Raw genomic sequence first — 15,436 nt, 5'->3', positions numbered from 1 at the left:
GTTGTGGTCTAACTAGTGCCTTGTAGTTTTAGCAAGACTTCCACATTTTTATACTTCATTCCCCTTGAAATAAAGGCCAACATTCCATTTGCCCTCTATTACTTGCTGAACTTGCATGCTGGCTTTTTGTGATTCATGCACAAGGACCCCCGTATCACTCTGTGCTGCAGCTTTCTGCAGTCCTTCTCCATTTAAATAATATTTAGCTCCTCTGTTCTTCCTGCCAAAGTGCATAACCTCACATTTTCTCACGTTAAATTCCAACTGCCAAGTTTTTGCCCACTCACTTAACCTGTCTATGTCCCTCTGTACACTCCTTGTGTCATCCTCATCACTTGCCTTCCCACCTATTTTTGAGTCATCTGCAAACTTGGCAATAGTACATTCACTTTTCTCATCCAAGTTATTAATATATATTGTAAATAATTGTGGCCCCAGCACTGATCCCTGTGACACTCCACAAGTTGCCATCCTGAAAATGCCTCCCTTATCCCAACTCTGTATTCTATTAATTAGCCAATCCTCTATCCATGCTAATATACTACCCCTAACATCTTGGGCTTTTATCTTATTAAGTAGCCTTATGTGCAGTACCTTACTGAACACATTTTGGAAATCCAAATATAGTACATTTACTGGTTCCCCTTCATCTATCCTGCATGTTACCTCCTCAAAGAATTCTGATAAATTTGTCAGGCATGATTTCCCTTTCATGAAGCTGACTCTGCTTGATTATGCATTTCTAAATGCTCTGCTATTACATCTTTTATAATAGACTAGAACATTTTCCCAATGACAGATGTTAAGCTAACTGGCCTATAGTTACCTGTTTTTATCTCCCTCCCTTTTTGAATAAGGGTGTTACATTGGCAGTTTTCCAATCCTCTGGGACTTTTCCAGAATCTAAGGATTCTTGGAAGATTACTACCAATGCATTCACTACCTCTGTAGCTTCTTCCTTTAATACCCTAGGATGCAACCCATCAGGTCCAGGGGACTTACTGGCCTTTAGCCCCATTAGTTTCCCAGGTAGCTGAAGTAAACATAGGGCAGCATTTTCCGGTCAGCGAGCGGGGGCGGGGCCCACTCGCCAATACATAAAATGACGCAGGGTGAGGTCGGGCGTGCGTCCCGACGTCACCCTATGTCATTTAGATTTTCAGTTCAGTGGGCATGCAGCCAAGTGGACTGCGCTCCCGCCAACCTGTCAACGGCCTATTAAAGCCATTTAAAAAGTAATTAAAATGATTAATGGACCTTCCCGTTCAACCTTAAGGTTGGCAGGCAGGCGAAGAGCCCAGGCGGCCTTCTGAAAAAGCATGAAACCTCATCCACCGGCGGAATGAGGTTTCGTGAGGGATTTAAAATGTTCATAAAATTTTTAAATAAAAGTAATGGACATGTCCCAGCTCATGTGACAGTGTCAGGAAATTTTTTTCTTAACCTTTAATAAATTTTGAAAAGTTCAATCGATCTCCCTGGGGCAGCACTTTGCCTCAGGGAGATCTGTGCGCTCTCCCATGCACGTACCAGGCGGACGTCACGCTGGGCAGGCCTTAATTGGCCCTCCCACGCAAAATGGTGGCGCCTTCCAAGTGGGGGCGCCGATCCGGAACCCAGCCGCTCACGCCCGCTCCTGCACAACCCCCCGTGATGGGGGTAAAATGCTGCTCATAAATTTAAGGTAGTCAGAAACAGATAAGGCTGCTTTTAATTCTGTTCACTTAGTGGAAGCTGTTGCATTATGCCTTTAAGGGATATCAGCATGACATCACCAGAAGGGAAATATGTTGTATGATCCAGTCTTAGTTTCACTTTTGCTTTGAACAGAGCACTGATGTCTGTAGGCTTTATACCTGTGTTTAATTGTGCCTAGCTGTAACAAAGTAACCCACAACGTGATTACCCAGACCCTTATAAGTAATTGGTGCCTTCTGTCTTGTACAGTAAAAATGCCCAAGGTATTATAAGAACACGACAGAAAAGTAATCTGTGGGAACCCACCAGGCAATGACCCACACAAATCACCTAGGCTATGATTTTAAGCTTTTCTTTGTAGCAGGTGAAAGGGACACCTGCCGGAAAACTCTTTTAAACATGCAAATCAGTTTTCAATAATACCTTTGGAACCCCACTGCTATTTTAACTTGGGCCTGAGCATGGAAGTGGTTGTGACTTTTTTGCCAGAGCAGTGAGAGAATCTGAACCAAAAGAGGCCCCAAAATGTTGAAGACATTTTGATGAAGTTTATTTAAAATCTGCAGGTCAAAGAGGTTTGCTGTCTGTTTTGGACACCACACCAACCCCACCCCCCTGGCCGCACCCAACCCTGATTCTGGCTTTGAGTAGAATTGGGGCTTGTCCAAATCTTAAGGTAATATCAGAGTGCATCTCCAAAGGAAATTACAATTTTGGGTTTTGGGATACTACGAATTTAAACCCAAAAGTGATCCAATATTTTTACAATGCATCAGTAAGATCACACTTGGAATATTTGGGTAAATTCATCGATCCTGTGCTTCCAGAAAGGCAAGCTTTAATGAGTTTATATCTTGTACAGGGCTGGTATAAGGTTAAAATATTGAACACCCAGTCAAGCCCTTTCAAAATCTTGCATGTTTCAATGAGATCACCACTCATTCTTCTAAACTTCAGAGAATATCTATCATCTCTGTCTTAAAGTTAAGTACTGACTACATGAAAAATTGTGTACTTAATAAAAAAATTGTTATTTGCATGTGATTTACATTGGCTCGGCTACATTTATTACTCATCTCTAGTTTTCCTGAGGAGGGGATGATGGGCCTTCTTATTGAACCGTTTCATTCTTGTATCAATGTTGCTCCCAATGGCCTTAGGTGGGGAATTTAAGGTTTTTGACCTAATAACAATGATGGAACGCATCATATATATCGAAGTCAGGACAGTGTATGGAGGATAGGTTGAAGGCATTGATATTCCCATAACATTGCTGTTCTTTTCTTTCTTGGTAGAAATCCATTAGTGCTTTATAATAATTTTTTTGGGAAGAGGCGTATAGCTCTGCCTGATATTATATTGCCTTGAAGTACCAGAATTCATATAATATTGTAGTGCTTATATGAAAATTTCCCTAACTATATTATTCCCACAGAGAAAACAATCTGATCTGAAATACAGTAAATAACTGCACTTTTTCCTAGGGACAATTCATTGTGTGGGAGGGTGCTCCTGGTGCAAGGCTGTCATGGAAAGGTCACAAACGCATTGTTTTTCTCTTCAAAAATCATTTGCTGATTTGCAAACCAAAAAGAGACAGCAGGACAGATACACAATGCTACATCTTCAAAAACCTGATGAAGGTTGGTACTGCATATTTTGTATCAAACACTTTATTGAATTGATCTCTTCCAAAGCATGCATCGTTCTTAATGCTGAAAGTTCGGTCATTTATATTTGTCCTTCATGAAATTGTAGAATGTAATTGGGTATAATTGTGCCAGAAACCCTCCAGTACTTTGCATATAGGGCTGTTCCTCTATGCTAGGCAGTGAGCCGTAGCATTTTTTTTCATACATGTTGGGGGAATTTTAAGTGGAGGAAGTGCACCCATACCACCCCCACCCCAGCCTGGGGTGAGCCCATCTCTGTTTAGCGGGTTGCCCTGCAGCAGTGGCAGGACTTCACTCTCATCTGAGAAGAAGTTTCCTCTCTGTGAGCAGCCAATTAAATCACTAACAAGTCTCTAGGCCCAACAGAAAGGAGTGGCCACTGCTGGCCCTGTAGGCAGCCTCAATGCCGTGCAGCCATGGATAAGTCCAGGGTTTTGTCAGGGCCAGACTGGTAGGCCCCAGCAAGGGGGTTGGGAGGCTAGGTTCTGCAGGGAAGGGATGGGGTGGACGCACCTTGAGAAGGGGTGGGGTTCGAGGGGGGGGGGGGCGGTCTTCATTGGGCACAGCCCAAACAGGAGGCACTTTGACCCGCTATCTCCCCCTCAGCCAGTGACCTCACCTGGGCACCGCCAGTAAAATACCAGCTGCAAAGGAAGAGGGCCATTAATTGGCCACTTAGGGGCCTCAAGTGGGGTGCCTAAGTGCTAAAAAACCAGCGATGACAGGTAGGTGATGGCACGGCACCACTGTCATGGCACAATATGATCAGAACAGGCATCATGGATGAATTCCAGTCCCGCCTAGACACTCAGGAAAATTGTAATACTTTTAACTGTCATTCCAGTGTGACAAACCTCTGCCAAAAATTTTTTCAATCTGACAAATAGAGAGTTGCGCCAGTTGGCCAAGTGTAGCAAGTAAGATAGATCAGATTTAAATTAGTAGGGTTTCTTTCTCATTCTTGATGGTACAAGAGATAAGAACCAATGAAGGCTGAGATACTTTTCAAGATAATTAAGATATGACAGTTTTTCAGATAAGGTTGCAACAAGATTGTTATATTCCTAAAAATGAATCTAAAATGCTAGAAATAAACATCAAGTATTGTCAGTCTCTTTGGAGAAACAAACAAGTTAACATTCTGAATGAAATAAAAACAAAAAAACTGCAGATGCGGGAAATCCAAAACAAAAACAGAATTACCTGGAAAAACTCAGCAGGTCTGGCAGCATCGGCGGAGAAGAAAAGAGTCAACTCGAAACGTCAATTCTTTTCTTCTCCGCCGATGCTGCCAGACCTGCTGAGTTTTTCCAGGTAATTCTGTTTTTATTCTGAATGAAAACCTATTAGTCCACAGAAACTGGAGATGGACATTAAATGGCCACATAAAGGCTGCCCGGTGAATTCCCGCCCCTGTAAAATTTCAGTTAAGTCAGGGGCAGACAAGATGGCCACCAGCTGAATTTTATGTGCCCCTCCCACCTTCAAACCTGGCAGCAGTGGAGCGTGAAATTGAGCCCCATTAGCCTAAAATAGAAGCTTCATCTTTACAGCCAGCTAAGGCCTGCAAACAAGCTAAATTAGCAGAAGCCTAGACTGGTGATTAATTTGATCTGGGGGTGTGGTCAGGACCAACTTTTAGTATGATGTACTTTAAACCAGTGATATGGACAGGAGAGAGACAAGCAAACGGTTCTTCTCTCACCAATTGTCCATAAGCAGAAGATGTTTTGAATTATTTTTAAGGTATGTGGCGACCTGTTTTCCCAATCCCTCGGTTTGTGTGACCCAATTTACTAATGACTCGCAGCAAACTTACGTTATGATGACTTCAGGTTTATTTCACATTCAGCACCCAGGGAGGAATGTTCACAACTTCCCAGTCCACTATACACGCACATACACACAGTAAAAAGGAGGGATCGATAAAAGAGTTTTACAACTATTGATAGTAACAGTACAAGAACTACAGAAATGAGTATTTGTTCACATGATTTCCAAAGTCCAAGAAGTCAAAATTCAGGGGATGTTTCCTTTGTGGCTGAGTTCAATCCTGATGAGTTTCTGGGTGAAGACAACAACATGCAAATCATTGAAATGATGGTGCTGCAACAGGATAGGTTTTCTATGCTTAGACTGCATGGCAGGCATTGATTAGAGATTTCTAAAATCAAACAGGTTTAATGGGGCAGAATTTTCCACTGGTTGGGCGGGCGCATGCCTGACCCGAACGAGCGTAAAATGATGCACGATGACGTTGGTTGAGCGTCCCAACGTCATCACACACTTACGCAATATTTCGGTAGCGCACCCGCCGACAATTATCAGGTCTATTAAGGCCGTTAAAGTAATAGTTAAGTTCAATTTTTCCCTGCCCGTCCAACCTTAACGCCAAGTGGCCTTTGGATTTTTTAGGAAACCTCATCCATGGGCAAGATGAGGTTTCCAACAGCAAATAAAAATGTTTAAATTTCATTCATAACATGCCCCTGCTCCTGTGACAGAGGGGACGTGTTTTTAAAATTTTTTAAATATTTCTTTTCTATTTTCAAAAATCTTCATCCCCCCGAGGCAGTTCTGTGCCTCGGGAAGCTTTTCCTGTGCGCACCCGTTTGCATGTGCAAACTTCCGCGTTTGCCCTCCTCTCTCTCTCCCCCCATCCCCCCACAACACACAGAAACACACACACACACACACACACAGAGGCAGCACTGTAGCGCACATTTCATGTTGGGCGGGACTTAATTGGCCTGCCAGTGTGAAATGGCAGTTGCAGCCCGATCACGGGCAGCAGTCTGATTTGTTGCCACCGAGCTCGCCCGATGACCAGAAAATCCTGGCCATGGAATTGAGAGATGATAACCAACTGCTTGATGAGCCAAACTGCTAGAGTCCTTGGCATTTGATGTTAAAACAGCAGTCTGCCTTTGAGGCCAAAGATGCAACATCAAAACTGTCCAAAAGGCCAGAGGCTTGGGTCATGTGACATGGCCCATTAACAGTTAATTGCAGCTTAAAATCAGTTTCTGTGCTTCTGGCCGGAATTCCTTTGTTCCCTCAATGGTCACCTTTTGAAATGGACCTGGACAATCCCAGGTTTGAGATGAGTCTGTTAACACCTCAGCAGGTATCACAAGTTTGTGATAGTTCAGGTTGGGGAGCCAGTTTGTCTGCACTTCTTCTACTTTTGTTGATTACAGGGGGTTTGTACAATGAAGTGTGAGATTTCACAGGCTGAGAGACAAGTTCTTTTATTCTTGTAACTCCTGGTGGTAGCTCCCAGAACAAAGGGTCAGTGCTGTGGTCATGTGACTTACAACAGCCATCTTTTTTTGGCTCAACAGAAAGTCCATTTTTTTAACATGGCGAAGGAATAAAATTTTGGATTTCTTTTCATGTTATATGGACCCAACCCCAGTGTATAAGATTATGAAAACTTGAGTTGCACTGAATGTAATTTCTGTTTAAAATTCCATGCCTGTTGGCGCTGGTTTTGCTGGTTTCAACAAATGGTTCTGAAAAAATCAGAGCAATAAATAGAAACTCCAGTCCACTGTACTTTTCCAGCATTTTCTGCTTTTCCAGATCCGTGATATGTTGTTTTCAGAATTTTGTTAAATTCAAAGGATACCTAGCTGACTACCTTCCTGCCCATCTCAAGCTGTTCCCTATAATACTCTAGGTGGTTGGGGTGGGGGAGCGTGGCCGCTACATTTAAATAAATAATTAAAAGTCACTTGAGCTTGTTACCAAGCTGACCACACCAGGGTGGGAGTGGACAGTACATTTTTTGAGGCCATGTTGAACAAGGGCGGAAAGGAAAGGAGGATAGGCACTGAAGAATAAAGGGGGATGGGGTGACATCTTGGGGGGTTGCCCCTGATCACCGATGTGCACAGAGAACCCTCTGAATCATGTGCCCCCACCCCATTCATTCCTGTATGCATCAGGGGCAGCTTCCCCCAAGATATCACCCACCCACCCCTTTGCTCCTCATCGCCTGCCCTCCAAAACCTGACCCCCACCTCCCTTTTCACCCTCCTTGGGCTTTTGGATTCCTCCCCACCCTAAAAACCTGGTATGTAACTGTCTCTGGCAGCTATCGCACTTCTTCTTGCTCCTCCTTGCAGTCCCAGCTGCGCCCACTGCTCAGCTCTAGCGCTGCCAGGACGGCATGGAGGAGCAAGAAGAGCAGTGACTGCTGGAGAACAACAAGAGCAAGAAAAGATTGATGTCCATATCCTGTGAATGAATTTAAAAAAGCTACTCGTGAGGGTGCAACTTCCTCAAACTGAGGCATGGAAGTCTCACTCTCACCTATTTTAGGTCACCGGCAGCATGTTATGGCAATGAGGCAGATAGGTGTGTCTGCTGCTAGCCGACTTGCCTTCCAGGAAGGTGGTGGTGGCAAAAGATCCTATTCCGTCCCCTCCCACTACTGTCAACAGCCTAGCCCTGTATTGCTGTATTCCTATATTGGGGGCTATGCAATTCATTGAAGTACTGCAGAGTTTTCATGTGGACAAAATGTTTACTACTGCTCTTATCCTAGATACTGAGACCTTTTGACAGGGGTATATAGTTCTACTTGTTCATCAGACTTGAAGATGACACATCTGAACTGAGAAATGTTTTCACAAAATCACTGTGCAGAATTTACAGTTTCAGTTTCTTCACATAGCTCACTAACATCGATGTGAATGACTTTGTGGAAGGCGATGAACGATCTTTTGAAATCTGGCACGAAAGAGAAGACTCAGTGCGTAAATACACGCTCCAGGCCCGAACTGTGAATATAAAGATTTCATGGGTAAAAGACATTAGTGGCATACAGCAGCGTTTTAGTCTACCTGCCTGGAGTAAGTATCTGCCAAAATTATGCTACTTGTTTACCCATCATTCCTATATTGGCTTTCCTGTCAGAAATGCCTCAATTTTAAATTCCTCATTCTTGTTTTCAAATTGCTTTATGACCTTGTCCTCCCTATGTCTGTAACCTCCTATGACCTTCTAAGATCTTTGCGCTCCTGCATTTCTGACCTTTTGAACATCCCAAATTTAATCACTTCATCATTGGCAGCTGTGTCTTCACCTTCCAAGACTCTAAGCTCTGAGACTCCCACCCTAAAGCTCTGGGCCTTATATATGGAAAGAAACATTACCCTTCACCTCCCAAAGCTTTTAATAAAACTGTTCTGTTATCTGCCTCACTCTGGTCTTTTTTTATGTGCATCTGTATCATTTTTGAGGCGTGGAATATATTTAAATACATAAAACTCTCCAAAGTCTTCTCATGCCGATGTAATTGAAACTCTTTCTACACCGTTTTGTGCCTAATCCCAACTTCAGATGAACCCCTCAACTGTAACAGTGTGATTTTTTTCCAAACCTTCCATCCTTATAACTAAGTAGAGTGAGATTGGAAGCATGATATTTGTGGGTCATTTTGTGGCTTAGCCTGTAAAGAATTCTTTGGACCTTTGTAGCCAGTGAAAAGTGTAGACTTTTGCTCTGATCTAGATTTTATCACAGGCTGCAGAAGTGGAAGGTCATGTGCTAACCTACTGAACCACCCAGTGCTCCTGCGGCCTTCTTTGATATACATAAGTTGGACTGACTCACACTTCAAAATATTGTATTGACACCCTTATTCTACTTCAAAATTCTGACACTAAGCCGTACCAAGATCTATGATTCTGAATCATTGGATAAAATATTCTGTTGTCAAAATAAAGGGGAAAATTACCCAGTGATGAGTCTTCTTGGGGGGAAAAAGTACAATTTATTGAAAATGTAAATTTTTAAAGCTGTCAATTTTGGATGTGTAGCAGATCTATTTTCTCTTTATATTCCATTTTATATTCAATTACCTTGTATCCAAATGGATAAGGTGTGAGAATTTTCAATAACAAAATGTGACCGGTAAAGGAGATTATATGAACCAAGTGAATATGTTTTCTTATTAGATCCCCCTGAATTTGTGGAGAAACTGGCAGATTGTACTGCTGAAATGGGACAAACAGTGAAACTGGCGTGCCTGGTTATCGGAAATCCCAAGCCAGTTGTCACATGGTATAAAGGTAATTTAAACATGACTTACATTCAATCAGGCAAAAAATATCTCGCAATCCACAATTGTCCTTTTAACCAGGAGTTAAATGAAACAACAGAGGCCAGAAAATCCAAAACAAAAACAGAATTACCTGGAAAAACTCAGCAGGTCTGGCAGCATCGGCGGAGAAGAAAAGAGTTGACGTTTCGAGTCCTCATGACCCTTCGACAGAACTCGAAACGTCAACTCTTTTCTTCTCCGCCGATGCTGCCAGACCTGCTGAGTTTTTCCAGGTAATTCTGTTTTTGTTTTGGATTTCCAGCATCCGCAGTTTTTTTGTTTTTAGGCCAGAAAATCCCTGGTTTAATTACTCTCCTAAGCTAGTTAATAACATCTGGGGCAGTTGTTGAGAAGATAACAATTAACCTCAGTGCCCCTGAGTTAAGAAAGGAAATAAAATTATCCAGTGAGACTGCTTCATACAGGAGTAGTGATATAAATTCTCAACATGGCTTTATAGCAGGACACATTGACCATATAGTTGTGCATCATTAGAAATGGGTGAGATAAGTAAAAAGTACTAGATGGCCAAAAGACCACTCTTCACCTTATCTATTTTTTTGTGAGAATATTTTAATATATTTATTTCCTGATGATTGAAAATAATCTGTTAATCTTGAAATGAGCCTAAATTTCAAAAAAGTCATAATAGGTCAGCAGATCTGGGGCCTTCAGTTTGTGCTTTGCACTTTTTCTCAGAATCTCTGTTGAATCATCACACACATATAAGGCAGAATCCTATTGAGATGCAAGGGGTCTCACTTGCCAGCTGGAGAGCCGGCAAGAGACCAGTGCTGCTTCTTTTTGGGAGGTCCTGTCAAACCATATACCAATCAGGCACTAGCATGCCAGCAGCAGCCCTTCCCCTGGAATCAAAACCCTGGGGCAAGAAGTCTGACCTATTAGGTGCTGCCAGCCAATCAGAGGCCAGCAACCCTTGTGCTCAGCAGCACCACTGGGGAGGCCATGGGTGCTGCCAGAATGACAGGAACTGGAGTCCCAGGATCACAGAGAGACCCAGGCCACAGGTATGTAGGTGTGCGGTAGCTTCGTGAGTTATGGGTTGCAGGAGAGGGATGCAGGGGGCTCGGCAGAGGGCAGTGCTCAGCGAGCCCACCCCTTCCTCATGCCCAGTCAGTCAGCCTTTGATCAAGAGACCCCGCTTTCCATCCCAACCCAGAAGTGACAAGCTGGCCACACGGGTTTACCTGTTGTGCCCACCACATAGCAATAGGCCCACCTGCAGCTGGGTTATACCAGTGTTAATAGAGGCAGCGAGATGAAGCTCATCAGTGGTTATTAATTGGTCACTTAAGGGCCTCAATTGGCAGCGGGGCAGGAAGGTTGACCATGGGCCTTCCCGCCCAGAACCTAACTGAGTCGGGAAGATGGCAGGATTCACCACCAGTCTGGTACTCGGCCATCCAGCCCAAGGACATGCCCTTCCTGCTTCCATTAGCTCCTACCAGCGATAATGCAAGATTCTGGCCAAGGTTTCATTAGAAACTCAGCAAAAAGTTATCTTATTTCACTCTATGGCTTTCATGACATTAATAAAGGTGCAAACTTCATTTTATAGGAGGCCACATCTGCTTTTGTGAACTGTCTGCTTGCTGTGAACATAAGTGAAAAGTGTTGGGAGATGTGCTCACTAAGGTCTAAGTTTAGATTAACCAAAACAATTTCATGTAGACCCTTACAGTTAACAAAAGGAGGAAACTTCCATATCATCAGCCTTGATTGAGTCTAAATCTAGGTAAAAGGTCTGCTTTCAAACCTATTGTGCCAACTGATTCCCTCTTTGTTACATTTCATTTCAATGCATTTCCACAGGTTGAATGTACCACAAACTTTAGTACAATTGAGTCAGTTTGCCCTGAAGTAAAATTTACAGCATTGAAATAATACATTCAGCCCAACTGTTTATGTGATATTCTTCCTTTTTTAATTATCTGTTATTACCTGCCCCAAATCTGTCTACTCCCTTCTCTCTCATGTATGCATCATGCCTCCCCTTAAATCCTTGGTACCTGCTTCAACTACTCCAGTGAGTTTCATATACTTATCACCCTTACTCTTCTTAAATTCTTTATCTTATCCATTAATGGTTACTTTATATTCATACCCCCTTTATCGGATTCACTCGCAAATAGAAAATGTTATTCTGTGTCCACTCTATTGAACCTCGTCATAATTTTGGGCCTGTATTAAGTGTTCTCTTGGTCTTCTCTTTTTTCGAGAAAAGAGTCCCAGCCTAAATACAAACATATGAATTAGGAGCAGGAGTAGGCCATTTAGCTCCTCGAGCCTGCTCAGCCATTTAGTAAGATCATGACTGATCTGATTGTGACCTCAACTCCACATTCTGTCTACCCCCGACAACCTTCGATTCTCTTGTTAATCTACAATCTATCGAGCTCTGCCTTAAAAATATTCATTCACCTTGCATCCACCACTCTCTGGGGAAAAGGGTTCCAAAGATTCACAGCTCTCTTCAGAGAAAAAATTTCTTCTCGTTGGCATCTTAAATGGGAGAGTCCTTATATTTAAACAGTGTCCTGCTCAATATTTTATTGTAGTTGCAATCTCGCAATTCTAGCATCATGCTTAAAAATGTTTCTATGCTTTCTCCTGTACTTAAGGTTTTTTGTAGTTTTAAACAAAGCTAAATGTCTAAATCAACATGATTTGCTTCTGTCTAATAGAAAATGGATACCTGTTTCATGTCTAGTGATGACTTTGCAAAACATTATTGTTAATTCCCCTGAGCATTTTTGCAAAACCTATATTTATGTTGTGATACTAGATGGCAAGGCCGTGGAGGTTGACCCACATCACATTATAATAGAGGATGAAGATGGCTCCTGCACACTGATCTTGGATACCCTTACTGCTGCCGACTCAGGGCAGTATATGTGTTATGCAGCCAGTGCTGCAGGAAATGCCAGTACACTTGGAAAGATTCTTGTACAAGGTAGGAACAGATCACAATCTCCTTCACTTAAACATCAAAAATTTTATATATAAAGAAATGTAGCTCCTGTGGCATTGGCTGTGGAAATTGAGGCCTTCCTTTATTATTTCTAATATTTAAACTTTACCTTTTCTTAATAGACATAAAAATTTTCTGCATTTTTGGATTTTAAATATTTATCTATTTTCCGATCCTCTCAAATCCTATCATCAGTTTTGGAGGTGAGAAACATGTAATTCAAAACCAGCTTTTGATTGGCTGAAAACTAGTTCAGTTTTTTAGTCAGCCAAGTCTCAGGAATATAAAGGTTGAAATTTTCCTGCTAGACCAGCGACATCACTTGACAACTCAATCTAAACATTAGTTAATGCTATGGCAGTTTTGCAGATGTCAGTATCCTGAATATCCATCATGGCAGACATTCTGTACAAGAAGTGTGCAACTTGCCATTTCTCTAACGGCAGAGAAAGCAGTGTCCAGAGCCTGTTTCGTGTGTTAAGTAAGGGGCCTAATGCTATTTCAGGTCCCCTTCCTAAAATTGGCCTTCCCAGAATGCAGCTGATGCCACAGCAACAATGTTCAGAAAGTCTGGTCTATATATGGCCCAACCAGCAATCCTTAAAGGGATCACTGGAAGTCACCACCAAAAAGGCATGTATTGCTTGAATGTAGATTTGGGAGAAAGAGGACTGCTGATCCTAGCTCCACAGCAGTGCTAATAACCATTGCATGTCCCTACCGAATGTTTCCTCTTTCCCTCCCAGAACCTACCTGATGAGTTCTAATGCTGGCGAACTGCCCAACAGGCAACTCCAGCTCACCAATCTCATGTAAATAAGCTTTGAGACCAAATATTGGGTGATCCTTGGACATACCTTTCTAGTACAGGACTCGTTCCCCTGAGCAAGCCAGTTTTTAGGCCCTAATTTCTCATCAACACAGGTAAAACTACTAATGACTCTTAAAGGTTTCAAGGATTTGGTTGTTAGCAGTAGATGAACACGAAAGTAGGTAATATACTGTTAAATTTTGAAAAATGAACTTCAGTGCCCAATTGAAATCACTTGATTGCTAAGTTTGATATTCTGAACTTGATATTTTTTTATTAACACTGAATTTGAAGGAAACTACAATTGTCAGCTAAAATTCTCATTTTAACTTTCAGTCCCTCCAAGGTTTGTCAGCCGCCTTAGAAACATCCCATTTATTGAGAATGAAGATACACAGTTTGCATGCACTATTGAAGCTGCACCAGCCCCACAGATAAGGTAAGTTTTATTCATTTAACAACATTTGGTCCTTGCATTAGTTGATTTAAAAAATCTTCTGATGCATATAAATTATGGTATAGTAAATATGTAAGGGTAAATAGTGATGCTACAGATTGAGCACAGTAACCATTGTACTCAATTTATGCTTTCCTCAATTGAGGTTCTAGCAAAGTAGCCTCACAGGACTTAAGCTGTACAGTGTAAAAGCTCAGACCAATGTCTGACATTACCTCCCTAAATCCCTCTGCCTCATCATGTTTCTCTGCTTTGACCAGGTTTTGGTCACCCCTCTTAATTTACTTCCATAGCTTGGCACTTGTTTCCCTCATGCCTCTGTGATGTGTTCTGAGATAATTGTCTAAAGATGCTATATAAATTGCAAATTGTTGTAGTTTTGATCACAACATTAAAGTGTATTAAAGCCATGGAATTGGTACAGTGAACATTCACAAGAATGGCCTCAGGAATGAAAGACCCAACAAACATTTTTCCCCACTGAATAGAATAGATTAAAAGGTTGATCCAATAATAATTTTCCAAATTATTATTAAATTGAAAAACACGACAAATGATTTATTATTCTATGCACATGTATGACGTGCAGTGAAATCAAATAAATATATCAGCTGATTAAACAGTTTTCCTTTTTATAAAAAGTGGATGCCATAGCTTAGATTTCTGGTGACACCACTTGAAATTGATCATGTCCTGTCTGGGTATGGGGCCATGTAAACAGGAAGTGAAACTGTCCATAGTGATACAACGGAACCATCCACCCTCAAGGAGACAGGATAAACTCAGGAAACACCCTAGCACTCCCAGAAGAGCAGCCAAAGATCTGCATCAGGCCAAAGATCAAGGTTTGAATTGTTTTTGTCTCTGACAGATTTAGAAAACCCACTCTGGAATAGTGACTAACTCATATGAATCAGTAACTATTTGATCAGGTGGTGGGATCTACATTAGGCCCAGAATTAAATCTACTCCCTCTCCCACAAGAAACATCATTACAAGAGTTCCTCAGGGTAGGGTCCTAGGCCCAACCATCTTCAGCTGTTTCATAATGACCTTCCTTCTTTCATAAAGTCAGGAGTGGAAATGGTTGCTGATGATTGTACATGGTTCAGCACCATTCGTGACTCCTCAGATTCTGAAGCAGTCAAGCTGGACCTGGACAATATCGAGGCTTGGGCTGACAAGTGGCAAATAACATTTATGCCACACAAGTGCCAGACAATGATCATCTCCATTAAGAGAGAATCTAACCATCACCCTTTGACATTCAATCGCTGAATCCCCCAGTATCAACATCCTGGGGGTAACCATTGACCAGATACTGAACTGGACTAGCCATATAAATACTGTGACTACAAGAGCAGGTCAGAGGTTAGGAATTCTACGATGAGTAACTCAACTCCTGACACCCCAAAGCCTGTCCAGCATCTACAGGGCACAAGTCAGGATGGTGATGGAATACTCTCCACTTGCCTGGATGAGTGCAACTCCAAAAACACCCAAGAAGCTTAACACCATCCAGGACAAAGCAGCCCGCTTGATTGACACCCCTTCCACAAACATTCAGTCCCTCCACAACCATGAACAGTGGCAGCAATGTGTGTACCTTCTACAAGATGCACTCCAGAAACTCACCAAGGGCCCATTTGGCAGCACCTTCCAAACCCACGACCACTACCATCTAGAAGGAGAA

The 15,436-nt window shown here is 42.2% G+C and overlaps 1 protein-coding gene across 6 annotated transcripts in view; it reads left to right on the top strand.

Moving 5' to 3' along the window:
* obscnb (obscurin, cytoskeletal calmodulin and titin-interacting RhoGEF b) overlaps nt 1-15,436 on the top strand; it is a 625,157-nt gene that overhangs the window by 570,030 nt on the left and 39,691 nt on the right. For all 6 annotated transcript variants that reach the window (XM_041184481.1, XM_041184479.1, XM_041184482.1 and 3 more), the window contains 5 exons: nt 3,183-3,341; nt 8,053-8,230; nt 9,338-9,451; nt 12,290-12,457; nt 13,623-13,725. In XM_041184481.1, the coding sequence (XP_041040415.1) occupies nt 3,183-3,341; nt 8,053-8,230; nt 9,338-9,451; nt 12,290-12,457; nt 13,623-13,725 (722 nt within the window). The remainder of the gene's footprint in view (nt 1-3,182; nt 3,342-8,052; nt 8,231-9,337; nt 9,452-12,289; nt 12,458-13,622; nt 13,726-15,436) is intronic.

Source organism: Carcharodon carcharias, chromosome 3, assembly GCF_017639515.1.
Source record: "Carcharodon carcharias isolate sCarCar2 chromosome 3, sCarCar2.pri, whole genome shotgun sequence".
NCBI lineage: Eukaryota > Metazoa > Chordata > Chondrichthyes > Lamniformes > Lamnidae > Carcharodon > Carcharodon carcharias.
This window is presented reverse-complemented; position numbering and strand designations above follow the sequence as displayed.